The sequence below is a fragment of the Canis lupus genome, chromosome 16 (assembly GCF_048164855.1).
Source record: "Canis lupus baileyi chromosome 16, mCanLup2.hap1, whole genome shotgun sequence".
Lineage (NCBI taxonomy): Eukaryota > Metazoa > Chordata > Mammalia > Carnivora > Canidae > Canis > Canis lupus.
This window is the reverse complement of record NC_132853.1, coordinates 3,427,552-3,440,799: the sequence shown is the minus strand read 5'-3', so window position 1 is coordinate 3,440,799 and position 13,248 is coordinate 3,427,552. Positions and strand designations below refer to the sequence as shown.

The 13,248-nt window shown below is 39.8% G+C and overlaps 1 protein-coding gene across 13 annotated transcripts in view; it reads left to right on the top strand.

Annotated features, from left to right (window-relative positions):
• The window catches only part of MAPKAP1 (MAPK associated protein 1), a 259,089-nt gene that overhangs the window by 192,070 nt on the left and 53,771 nt on the right, over positions 1 to 13,248 (top strand). For 10 of the 13 annotated variants that reach the window (XM_072777941.1, XM_072777940.1, XM_072777937.1 and 7 more), the window contains one exon: positions 1,526 to 1,633. The exons of 1 other annotated variant lie outside the window; for it this stretch is intronic. In XM_072777941.1, the coding sequence (XP_072634042.1) occupies positions 1,526 to 1,633 (108 nt within the window). Of the gene's footprint in view, positions 1 to 1,525; positions 1,758 to 5,752; positions 11,490 to 13,248 lie in introns of those variants that run through there. 2 more of the 13 variants (XR_012008292.1, XR_012008291.1) reach the window with 2 other exon arrangements.

The window sequence follows — 13,248 nt, the reverse complement described above, 5'->3', positions numbered from 1 at the left end:
TCAGCTGGGCATGATTTTTCTGTGATTACTTTCCCCAGTGAGTGTGGAAGCATCAGGAATCAGCAGCAAACATGCCTGGTTATTGACAGATGTCAGTGGTAGGTGACAGATGTCAGTGGTAGGTGACAGATAATCAGAGACTAGGAATCACCTGTGTTTCCATACCTTTATTTGCTAAATATTTTCAAAATGAAAATTTAACTGTGTATGATGTTGAAATGCAGTATCCTCTTGACCTGAATATAGCATTTTAGAGTTTATAAGAATTGTGTAGTCTTCTGAGCATGTATTTGCATAAAATTGGAAAAGTGTTTTGAGCACTATTGACTTGGTAAAAGTTTAAGCACTATAAGTAGTGTACAAAAGACTGTGGACAAGAACTCTGAGTCTTGCTAATGACATACCAATTAGAGAAAAGATGGACTCTCCCATGAAACTGACATGACATGACAGTGCTCTCGACGAATGTAGAACATAGGGGAGGAGGATGACATGGAGGAGGTGAGTGAAATGCCTCTGACTGGTGAAGGAGTGGTACTGGATGTGAATAACAAGCTGACAACAGCTGAAGAATATATCTAAAAATATGTGTTCCGCCTGGGAGCCCCGGAAGGCCTCTGATGCTTTCCTCAGATCTCTTACACCTTTCCTCCGTCTGACCAAACACGCCTTTCATAGTCAAAATAATAAGACAGTTTCTTATGCCTCTAATCTTTTCAATAACCATTAACAACATGAGCAGTCTTTTGAATCTGATCATTGGACCCATTAGGTATTATCTGAGAAGAACAAGATTGTCATTTGCCTTGACAAAGAAATACATGAATAAATGTATAAAATGCCCCAGTGTTTTATTAAGATCTGCCACAGCCCCCCGTGTGGCACAGGCTAGCTAGTATTCCCGGTTTTCAGTATTATTGAATCTGTGTCTTTGTGTTTTCATGAATGTTCAACAAAAACATGAATCAGCAGCCCCTGTCTTTCTATCTCTGTACCCAGAAATCGGAGTTGTTTTTTGTCTCACCAGCTTTTTAAATTTTTAAAAAGTTTTTGGGCTGTCATCGTTTTAAGAGTTCTAAATATACTTTATTCCTGCTTATAAATGACTATTCATTATTACATAATGATTTTTAATAAGTACTTCTGTAGGACTGCCTCCTATGAGGCAGATGCATTACTAAGGATTTTTCCTGTATCATCTGTAATCTTCACAGTAATCCTTAACACATAAGTGTTCCCCCATTACGTATTAGGAAACAGAGGCTCAGAGAGGGTAGGTTATCTCCTTATATCTGAGAAACCATGTAGCCATGAGATTCCAGGTCAGGCCAGCCCAAAAGCCATCTACCTCTCACCTTACAGAGAAAAACTCCAAACTCTTCCATCTTGGATAGCTAGACCCCTCAGACATACTTCAGTGTTTTTCTAATGCTTTACCAGCTTTTCAGCCAGTATATGGTGTTTTTTCAATGCTAAATTCATTGTTTCAGACTTCCTCCCCCCTCCTGCCCCTTTGATCTTCCAGGCCCTCAGTACCGCCTAGAGAAGCAGAGTGAGCCCAATGTCGCCGTCGACCTGGAGAGCACTTTGGAGAGCCAGAGCGCGTGGGAGTTCTGCCTGGTCCGCGAGAACAGTACGTTGGCCTCCTCGCTCCGTGCCCACTTTGTCCGTTGCAAACATGCGTAGGAGTCCTGTGTTCGGGAATACTCACTGGTCTGGGTTCGCCAGGCAGATTTGAAATGACTCGGTTTTCCAAGGTAGATCTCAGCCTTTGTGCCAAAAGTGTGTCCCAAAATGAAATGATTGATTTTATGCATTTTGGTAAAATGTCTGCATCCTGTTTAGCACTCTGTGATTAGTATTTTTCTGGTAAGCTGTGTCTTCCTAAGTTAAGAGCAGCCTTGGAAACAACAGCTTAAAGATAAATATGAGGCCTTTTCTGAGGACTATTTTGTATATAAAACAACTGGCCTTGTCAGTATCACTACCATGACTTTAAGTTTTAGAAAATTCTGATTGCATACTCATTAGCAAGAGGCAGTGTAATGGTTCCTAGAGCTATGCTGTAAGCCTTTTTAAAACTTCAGTTTTTTTTCTTCTTTAGTTTCTGTGTTGTGAATCTTTGCCACTCCCTCTTCTGTGCTCCCACTAACTTAGGGGACAAGAATGTAAAAACCGAGATTATGGTAGCCAACTCCGCTGTCGTTCCTGCTTACACAGGCTGTTTCTTCTGTGAGGAGCACACTTTCCCCCACTCTGGTTAACTGTTTCTCATCCTTTGTCTCAATTCACATGTCACATCTTCAAAGAGGCTCAAAGAGGCCACCTTTTTTTTTTTAATAAATTTATTTTTTTATTAGTGTTCACTTTGCCAACATATAGAATAACACCCAGTGCACATCCCATCAAGTGCCCCCCTCAGTGCCTGTCACCCAGCTACCCCCATCCCCCGCCCACCTCCCCATCCACCACCCCTAGTTTGTTTCCCAGAGTTAGGAGTCTCTCGTGTTCTGTCTCCCTTTCTGATATTTCCCACTAATTTTTTCTCCTTTCCCCTTTATTCCCTTTCACTATTTTTTTTATATTCCCCAAATGAATGAGACCATATAATGTTTGTCCTTCAAAGAGGCCACCTTTGGTCCCCCTACTCCCCTTACCTGAACCTGATCCATTCCTCATTTGGTACCCTGTTCTATTCTGTCATAGAGTATACTACTTTTTCTTCATTATATATAGTTCTCTTTATAATTATATGTTTTTCTCAATGATTATTTGTTGTCTGTCTCCCCCACTAGGTTATCAGGTCTGTGAGAGTGTCATTGACCCGTACCATGTTGTCCCTCATTATTTCAGCAAATATTCACTCGTTATCCACTATAGGCCAGTACTGTAGGAGCTTAGTAAATGTAGATTGACTGAATGAATAAATGGTAGTTTTTAGTCATGCCACTGACCCTCTCAGCAAGAGCAGCTTGCTACTCACTGACCACGGGGCCCTGACAGCCTCTGTTGAAGACTCATGCACAAATTTCACCAGGATGGTGAAACATGATCTTTGCATTTAGCAACACAATCTAAAAGGCAGAAAAAGTTGGTATCCCACAGTCTGCAGCCAATTATAAGTATCTTATATAAATATACAAAGAAATAAAAATCAAAATCAAGAGGATTCCCAAATGGTAAAAAATTCAAATAAATAATAAATAATAAAAATGTTTATCCCTATCAACAACATAAGATAAAAACATTTTAAAGCAACAGTGGAATACTCTTCACCTATCAAATAAGCCAAGTATTTCAAAAAAAGAGCCCATATGACATATTCAGACATCAGTGACTAGCACGAGTTAATGTAACTGTGAGAATCAAGAAACATAAAAATGTTTTCCCCAGCATTTCTGCTTTTGGAAATCTGTCCAAAGGAGAAAAAAATCTAAAATGCAATAAGTATATATGTATAATGATAGTTGTCAGATATTTATATTATTTAACACTAGAAGAATAGTTAGATGAAGTGTATATGTATACTTAAAAAAATTGCACAGAGCATCACCTTTTGGTAAAGGCAGACCAAGTAATTTGAACAAATTCTCCCAATGAAGGTAACTTAAAAAGCTCATTAAAATCTACAAATCATCACCCTAAAGTTATCAGAAAGCACAAGATAGAAAACAATTAATGGCCTATATGTGGGAAAAGGTTGAACCAAAAGAACTGAGATCAATACCTAAGAATAATTTTACCCGGATATCATCTGAACTTGAGGGCTGCTGTATGTAAAGGAAATTTTATAGCTTTCAGATTCATATATTACAAAAGAAGAAAGGCCAAAATATAATAAATAAGCATTCAGCTCAAGAAATTAGAAAAGAAACCAAATAAAGAAACTTAAAGAGAATTAAAGGAAGGAAGTAATAAAGAGCATAAATTAATGAATTAGAAGATTTAAGGACATCAAAACCAAAAATTAGTTCTTAGAAAACATTAATAAATTACTAAACCTCTGAGTAGGGATCCCTGGGTGGCGCAGCGGTTTGGCGCCTGCCTTTGGCCCAGGGCGCAATCCTGGAGACCCGGGATCAAATCCCACGTCGGGCTCCCGGTCCTGCTTCTCCCTCTGCCTGTGTCTCTGCCTCTCTCTCTCTCTGTGTGACTATCATAAATAAATAAAAAATTTAAAAAAAATTACTAAACCTCTGATGAAATATATTAAAGACAAGGAAGAAAAATAATAGAAACAAATAGTAATAAAATAAAAAAGAGGTATACTTTTATTGCCAAGGATATATGGCTATTAAACAACATGAAATTATTTTGAAAACCTCCATACTAAAAATTGTGAAAATGTAGATGAAAAGGACAAATTCCTTTTAAAAAAATGATTTGCCAAAAATGATTTGTCAATTTGCCAAAATTGACACAAGAAGAAATAGAACATACTCATAACTATTTTGAAAATTGAGTTCACAATTAAAAACCTTCCCACAAAGAAAATTCAGGCCCAGTTTATTTTGCTAGCTAGTTATACCAAACACCTACAGAAGAAATTACTCCAGTCTTACATCAGCTGTTCCAAAGAATAGAAAAAGAAGTGTCACTCTCCATTTCAGTTTAAGAGACTATCTCAATCTTGTTACCAAACCCTATTAAAGACAATGCAACACAGAAAATTTAAATAGACACTATTAAATTTTTGCAACACAAAAACTTAAATAACCTAAACAAAATGTTAAATTAAATCCAGTATTATATTAAGGGAATAATAGAGCATTCCCAAGTTGGATTTATTCAGAGAGTAACAAGGTTAGTGTGACATTAGAAAAACCCAGTCAAGGGTTGCCTGGATGGCTCACTCAGTTGAGCATCGACTCTTAGCTCAGGTCTTGACCTCATGGTTGAGTTAGAGCCCCATGCTGAGCATGGAACCTACTTCAAAAAAACAAAAAAAAACAGTTAAGATAATTTGCCACAATAACAGATTAATAATCATCTCAGGAGATGTTGGATATTATTAGCCATTGTATATTGCATTTACCAAGAGTTTTCATAATGGGAGAAATAACTTTTGATGTTATATTAAGGAGGAAAAATGTCAAGGATACAAAAATAACACATAAGGACTAATATCAACTATGTAAAAACAACAACAACAACAAAAAGAATAAAACGAAAATGCCAAAATAGTAATAGTGGTTATCTCTGGCAAGATTCTGAGTAATTAATTCTCCTTCCTCTTTATGCTTTACTTACACTTTCCAGAGTTTCTGTGATGAGCATGCATGACTTTCTATGAAGAAAAACCAAAGAAGCAATAAAAATTACATAATGAGACCAGCTCTTAGTTTAACAGTACTTACGAAATTGAATTCTCAAACCATATATATATATAGTACTACACTATGGCACACCAAAGGGAGAATTATAACAACACACCCCTTTGTAACTTGTTTATCTATTTTTTTTTACCTGATTTAAATGGATAATTCCTCCCTCCCTATCATCTTCTTTCATTCTTTTAAGAATTTCCTCTAAAACAAACTGGGGAAACTAATTCGCAGATAGGAACTCTGTAGTGGATTCTATTTCAGAATTGACTCTTTGTTATATGATTAAGATGAAATGTTATTTGTTAGCGTCTTGATAAGTTTTTTGGACAGGTAATACTTATCCATGTTAAAAAAAAATTGCTCAAATAACAAACTATCTGTGATGAAAACTTCATCTCTCTTCTCTCTCCTGATTCTCCTTCCAGAGACAACAGTTGTTTCCAGTTTCTTCCGTATCTTTCCAGGGATCATCTGTGTATATGCAAGCATACTCTGTATAAGGATGTGAGGATACACCCACACATGCATGTATATGCTCACACATATACAATGTATGTGTGTGCACATACACATATATACAACAAATGTGTGCACATCTGTACTTCCCTGTTTAGAAACAAATGAAGACAAACTTACTTAGTGTTCTCATTTTTTCTTTTATCATTTTTAAATTTTTTATTTATTTGAGAGAGAGCACAAGCAGGGAGGAGTGGCAGAGGGAGAAGCAGCCTCCCCGCTGAGCAAGGAGCCTGATGCAGGACTTGATCCCAGGACCCTCAGACCATGACCTGAGCCAAAGGCAGATGCTAACTGACTGAGCCACTCAGGCGCCCCTTCTTTTATCATTTTAACAATACATTTGTAGAAATTATTCCACATTAATCCACATTTGTGTAATGTACACATACGTGTAAATTCAACCTTTTTCAACTGTACCACAGTATATCATAGTATACTGTGATTTCAAATTATTTTTTTTTAATTTTTATTTTTTCTTTTTTAAAGATGAGGCCTATCTCTCGTCCTAGAAAAGAGACACTATGAGGATTGGTAGGTAAAGCTTTGAAATCTGGGGCTCTTATTCTCACTCCACTTGTAAGCGTGAGCATAGTTTTAATAAATTGTCTGACATCTGTGAGCCTCAGCACCCCCATCTTAAAGGATTTGCAAGAAATTCCAGCTTTCTCACTCTGAGTCAAAATCACTATTTTTGTAAAAGAAGCCCTTACCAGCATTTACAAAGGACACAAGGCAGTCAGTGGTTTGAAATCAGTAGAATATTATAACTAATATTTGTAAAATGGAAGTAAATTATAAAAGCAATTTATTTCTTTTCTAGAGAAGGTTTTTAATCTTTTGCTTAATTTTAAATAGAAATTCCAATGAAGAAACAAATATTGTTCTCCCATAGCTACGTATTAGGACGTTGGATTGAGACAAAAATATTTCAGAAATAGAATTTTTTTTTTTTTTTTTTTTGCTTCTTTTGGTATGTTTGATCAGGACAGGCTTGCTGTCCATAAAGCCATTTTAGAAGTGAACTGAATTATGAGCATCTATTATGCAATGTTTAAGAGACTTCACTATTGAGCCAGATTGCCTCGGTTCATATTCTGACCCTGTCACTTACGGGCTGTGTGACCTTGGACAATTTACTTAGCCTCTCTTGGGTTTATCTGCCTTCATAAGGTTGAGAGGATTCAGTGAATTTTATTAATCATAAAGCTCTTAGAATAGTGCCTGGCACATAATAAACACTCAATAAACGTTAGCTATAATTAATAAATAATGAAAACAGCCTTCTGTGGCTGACAGAGCAGATGGGCCACAGATGTGGAGGTCTGGAATCATAGACCTGTTGGGGCCCTCAAGAAGGTGTATGATGGGGGGAGGAACTGATACAGAATGGAGGGAGGAAGGGGAGTGGAGGGCAGGCAAATCCGAAAATCTGTGTCATAAGACCAGAGACCTTAGAAGCAAAGTACTTTCCAGCAAATGTGCTTTGGTGTCCCAAAAGAGATGTGTACCTTGTAAGTAAAACCATTTGATTGAGCATACTGCCATAAGAATGGATATAAGCCTTTCAGTTTTCCTTCCAAGAAGGGATGGTCATAACTTTATTCGATCAACCACATCAAAAGATGTTTCTTGGGCAGCCCGGGTGGCTCAGCGGTTTAGCGCCACCTTCAGCCCAGGGTGTGATCCTGGGGACCTGGGATCGAGTCCCACATCAGGCTCCCTGCATGGAGCCTGCTTCTCCCTCTGCCTATGTCTCTCCCTCTCTCTGTGTCTCTCATGAATGAATAAATACAATCTTAAAAACAAAAAAAAGATGTTTCATAAATTACTTATTCAGGCCTTCTATAGTAAGGCATTATCCTAGACATTTTGCAAACACTCTCTTGTAATTTTCACAACCACCACCCTATAAGATACTGTTCTGATTGTGGAGAGAGGTTGTGACTTGTGCAAAGTTAGCTAGCCAGCAGATGATGGAACCAGAGTTGTAAGTCAGCTGATTCCAAAGCCCACCGTGAGATTATTGGTAAAATAACCTAAATTTTCAATCCTAAGAATTGTGATGACAATTGTCTTACATACAATGAGAGAAGCTTGCTAATAATGAAGCTGATATGACAAGAGTTTCTGTCTAGGGACTGAGAGCTAATATTTGTGCTTGGATCTTGGCCTAAATAAGAAAATGACAAGCCAAAGTCCTTGAGCTTTCCAGTTTGGATTCTTGTCTGATAATCTACTACATCCTTCAGCCAACTGCCTGCCAGAAGCTGGAATCAGACCAGAAGGAGGCATGAGTACATTATAGAGAGGATGTAACGTTAGAAGACTTCCACTCTTGTCCAAGCATCTATATAAATCCTGGCACCAAACTGAGCCTCAATTTCCTTTTGTGCCAAATGTTGCCAGTGACCTTTTCTCTTATCCACTGATTATATGTAGGTAGTCCATCCAGGTCCTTCTTAGAAGAAAAGTGCAGCATGAACCAACGTGTTCTTTCCACAACTTTCAGAAAGAAACTCAGGAATTTTCCATCATCAGGGAAACAGGTCTGAAATTAAACTGGCTTTACAGAGTACCAGCAAAATGTCAGACACTGTATCTTTACTCTCTGACCACTCCAGAGTCTTTCAAAAGCACTGTCCTTTAAAAGCACTGTCTCTCTGCAGCCTCTCACATCAGACAAATCATGTCACTTCTCTGAGCTTCAGTTTCCTCTGTAAATAGAGGTGGTTGAATCTTACACAAGGGTTTTTTGAGGATTAAATGAGATACAAGTACCTTCATTATAATGACCTTTTAGGTCACTGTGCTCGTCATCTTTATTTTATAGAAGCAGAGGCATGCACATGATCACATGAATAATAATCAGGGGTGGGAGGCTTGGAAAACTGTCTTCTGTCCAGTAAGTTTAGTGCAAAGTTGAATCTGATTATTTTATTTCCTGAGTAGAAGTTATCATACCAAGAGGCTTTGGTGGTTCTCTAGATGTCAGTTCCACTTCCTTTGATCTCCTTTCCTTTTCAAGAAGATCTTCCATTATTTCAGTGCTTTACTGAAGTCCTCAATTCCCTTAATCTATCCTGAGGAAGGCTATCTTGAGGAAGTCTCAGCTCAAGGTGGACAGTCATGTAGATAAGTGGACTGTGCTGGGGAGAGTATCTCTGGGTGTCAGTCTGTGGGAGGCCTCTTCTAGTTCCTTTAGTTTCCCCCTTGAAGACCAGAAGAGGAGGCAGCTTCCTGTGCTCAGGAAGAGTCTCTCCTTTCCCCAGTCTGACCACTGACTCCAGTGATGGATTGACCCACCCCCACACTGGACTGTGACCACTACCACTCCACCCCAGGGCAGGAACCATGCCGGTGCCTCTGGCCAGGTATGGTTCATTACCCTGGATGGAGTTAGCCTTCTGAGTGCCTGGCATCAAGGAGGCTTCTCACTAGGGCTCCAGGGGGCAAGTACGTGATAGCTTTTAAAGACAATTTGGGATTTGGGTGAGAATCTACACTCATGTTTCTTCATGGAGGTACTTGGGCTTCTGCCCCCACCCATTGCCTCCCCCCCAGTACTACTAAATATAAAAGGAAGGCAGGAAGCAACCATAGGCAGCGAATGACTGTTTGCTAATCCTGATGTGTTTCTAGTTTCTCTGCATGGTGCTTAATCATAGTGGGCTAATCCCTCCTCCTGTGCTCTGTGCCAGCCCTGGAGACTCCCTGGTGGTTCCATTTGGCTTCTGGAGGCTTTCTTTAGCTACAGATTACTAATCTCTCTAATTTCTGTCATGTGATTTAAATACCCAGGCTTTAAGCCTCTTTTATTATAATGCAACAGCAGTCTTCAAATGCAAGAGAAAATGTAATCATGCAAATAACTCTGTTTACAAATAGAAATGACCTGTGGTATACATGGTTCAGATTTTAGGTTGAATTACTGCTGAAAGCCAGTTACGTATCTGGCTTTGGTGGGGGAGAAGTGTTCACTCTAAGGAATTTTTGTATGGGTGAGGATTTTTCCATGTAGATATGGATAATAGCACCCCTGTTTTGCTGCATGCTAACAGAATTTAAATAAAACAGAAATATTGTCCCCAGTGTAAGAATACCTGAGTGTTGGCACCTCTTGCTTTCTGGTTAATGTCGGCTGTTGGTCACATGTTGTAATGGAAAAGGCAAGATGTTTGCAGGCACTGTGTGACCATGGGCAAGTTGTTCTCTGTGAACGTCATTTCCCACCTGTAGGGTGTGATGGTAACCTCTGTCCTGTAGAGCTGTTAGGATGGTATCGTGTATGCTAAGAGCACAGGGTGAGGTGTATGCACATTGCAGGTTCTGGCCAGGCCCAGTATTTGTCTGTGTGCCCAAGACAGCACGCAACTGGCCTAGGCACCATGGCCAGTGCACGTGTGTGGTGGCTTTCCCCTCCCTGTTACTCCAGTTTTCTCACTAGCTTTCGGACTTCCTGCAGGCCCCTTTGACAATGGCCAGCACCAAGGGTACATGGTACCTGGGGCAAAAACCAGTGCTGACCTAGTCCAGAGGCAGACTCACGCCCTGTCCACACCTCCTTCTTTAGTAATGAATGTCTGAATTGCACTTTTCCCTCTCCCTTTCTTGAAAGTTCCCCCCTTTTCATTTTATCATTAGGTAGTAATTAGTATTCAAGGGAAATTGGTCTTAATATATTGAAATTGGTTAAGTGCATTTAGACCTGTACCACAGCCAATGTCTTATTGGAAAATGTAATTGGGGACTCTGTGTATGTAATTAATTGAATTACAATTAAGAACTTTCATTAAGCAATACACTGGTACATTAAAGCAGTAAGGAAACATGTTTGACGAGCCACAAACCCTGTATGGGCTCTAAGTGAGGGCACAGGGATTTGCATCCCTCTGGTAGGCTCCTGGCCCCAGAATTTGCCCTGCAGCCCCTGACTAATGGTTTGGTAATGCATCAGGTGACATTTCCGCAGTGATTCCCTGATAGGAGGTGGGGTTCTTCTAGCATGTGTGCCCTCAGTCTCTGACTCTGGAGTCAGAGAGAGAGAGAGAGAGAGAGAGAGAGAGAGGCACCTCAGTGTTGATCAAATATTACAGTTCTTAGATACTTTGTCATGGAATTTGTCAAAAATGCCCAGGCTCCTTTTACTGTGTTTCCCCCAGTAAACAAAGTAACAAAGATACATTGCAGGAAGAGGAAGTGATGAGAATTTTGTCATCATCCTAACTTAGCAAACCTAGACCCTTGGATGGTCACGCTTTATCCTCTAAAAGGTGATTAGTTTCATTCTTGGCACACATTTGTTTATTTATCCCCTAAACATTGATGGTGCCCTCCTCTAGGGCCAGCCACTGAGTTGAGACAGTAGAGAGGAGCTCCACATTATGGAGCTCACAGTGATAGGTACTACTAAGGGTATAAAAAAGTAGCTATGGGCATCCCGGGTGGCTTAGCGGTTTAGCACCACTTTTGGCCCAGGGCATGATCCTGGAGACCTGGGATCAAGTCCCAAATCAGGCTCCCTGCGTGGAGCCTGCTTCTCCCTCTGCCCGTGTGTCTGTCTCCTCTCTCTCTCTCTCTCTCCCTCTAATGAATCAATAAATAAAATCTTAAAAAAAAAAAAAAAAAAAAGGTAGCTAGCAGGAGCTGGTAAGAGAAGGAGAAAACTTCTTGAGGAAGTAGAAAAAAAGAGTTAGTGAGTGAGGGAAGAATGTTCCAGTCCAAGGGACTGCTCATCTCAAGGCTTGAGAAGGAGCTTGACCTGTTTGGGAATGAACAGAATGGAGTGAAATGAGCAAGGGCAAGAGCGCTGAAAGTTAAGACTGAGGGATGCACAGGATCTAGAAAGCAGAGCCTAATGACCCTGGTTCTATGTCCTGCTCTTTTTAGAAATTCTACAAACCGGAAACTGTTTCTTTCTGTTTATCTCATAAAACAAGATTACCCTGATTTATTGAGGGTCTGAAATCTCCCTGTGGAAAGGCTCTGACTCCAAGAGTTTAATCAGGCCCTGACAGCAAGGATCCCTACCCTGGTCGTAGCGTGGAACATTCAGTGAAGGGCATATCCTACTATGTGATCCTGATGGCTTTGGTAAGATTACTGCAGAGGGCATGCATGCACGCATGTGTGTGTTATAGTATATATCACCTATTGATTATTTTTTAGAGACTAGAAAAATGACTAGTTGCCAAAGGGAAGTGTTTAATAGAAGAGAAGTTTAGGGCTTATGAAGCTTTAGGAACTTTAAAGGCCTTTGGAAAAAAAAAATGTGATGGATGTAGATAGCAAAGGGAGAGTTTTTCTCTTCCACTCACTTATGCAGCTAGCTTTGAGTCTTACACAGAGAGCAGAGAGAATTAGGTTTTATCCCTGATTCCTTATTCTGGAAAGGCCAGGCATGATTGTGTTTTCCTTAGATACTGTTATGGCCCATGGAGTTGCACACTCACAGCCTATCCGAGGAACATTTCTACTCGAAGGGTTATGTGTTGGTTTAGGGCACATTTTTGGAATTATTCAGACGTGGGTTTTCAAAGTTCCAGCTTATGCTAGTTGTATGGCTGTACTAGCAGGATGACATTGCAAGCCTCATTTTTCTCACCTGTAAAAAGTGAATACTACACAACAAAAGAGCACTGGGGAAATTAAATGAGGTAGTGTATTTAAAGTGCTGAGCATGGTGTCTGGCATATAGTAAACACTGAGTAAATGTTAGCTGCTCTTGTAGTTACTGAGACAGGACCTCAGTCTGGTGGGTTGTCTGAATGGAAAACTAGGAATGGTGTATGAGTTCTATTAACCAACGTAAATACAGGGATGGTATACAAACTTGGATACTATTATGGTTAATGTGTGTTGCATCAAACTTCGTTCCTATCACCAACAGCATTTATTGAATACCTACTATGTGCTCTGTAGGATAGAATGCTCCTGCACTCAAAGGAACTTATAATATAGAAGGGGAGTACAGATGTTTATCATACTTATCAATAGAGCCTCAGACTACAAGGTTTCAGGAGACGGATCAGTGAATATTCTGGACTAGACCTTGATGTATATACATTTTAAGAAATGGGAAGGACATTCTGGCCAAATGGTATAACCTGAGCAAAGTCCAGTTTAGCTGAAGCAGGAATTGTTCCTTGTGGCGAATAGCAATAAGGCATCAAGATAGAGTAGGACAGGGGTACCTGGCTGGCTCAGTTGGTGGAGCATGCAACTCTTGACCTCAGGATTGTGAGTTCAAGCCCCACTTTGGGGGAGAAAAAAAGATAGGGTAGGGCAGAATCAGGGAAATACAAATCAAAACCACAATGAGATTCCACCTCACACCAGTGAGAATGGGGAAAATTAACAACGCAGGAAACCACAAATGTTGGAGAGGATGTGGAGAAAGGGGAAC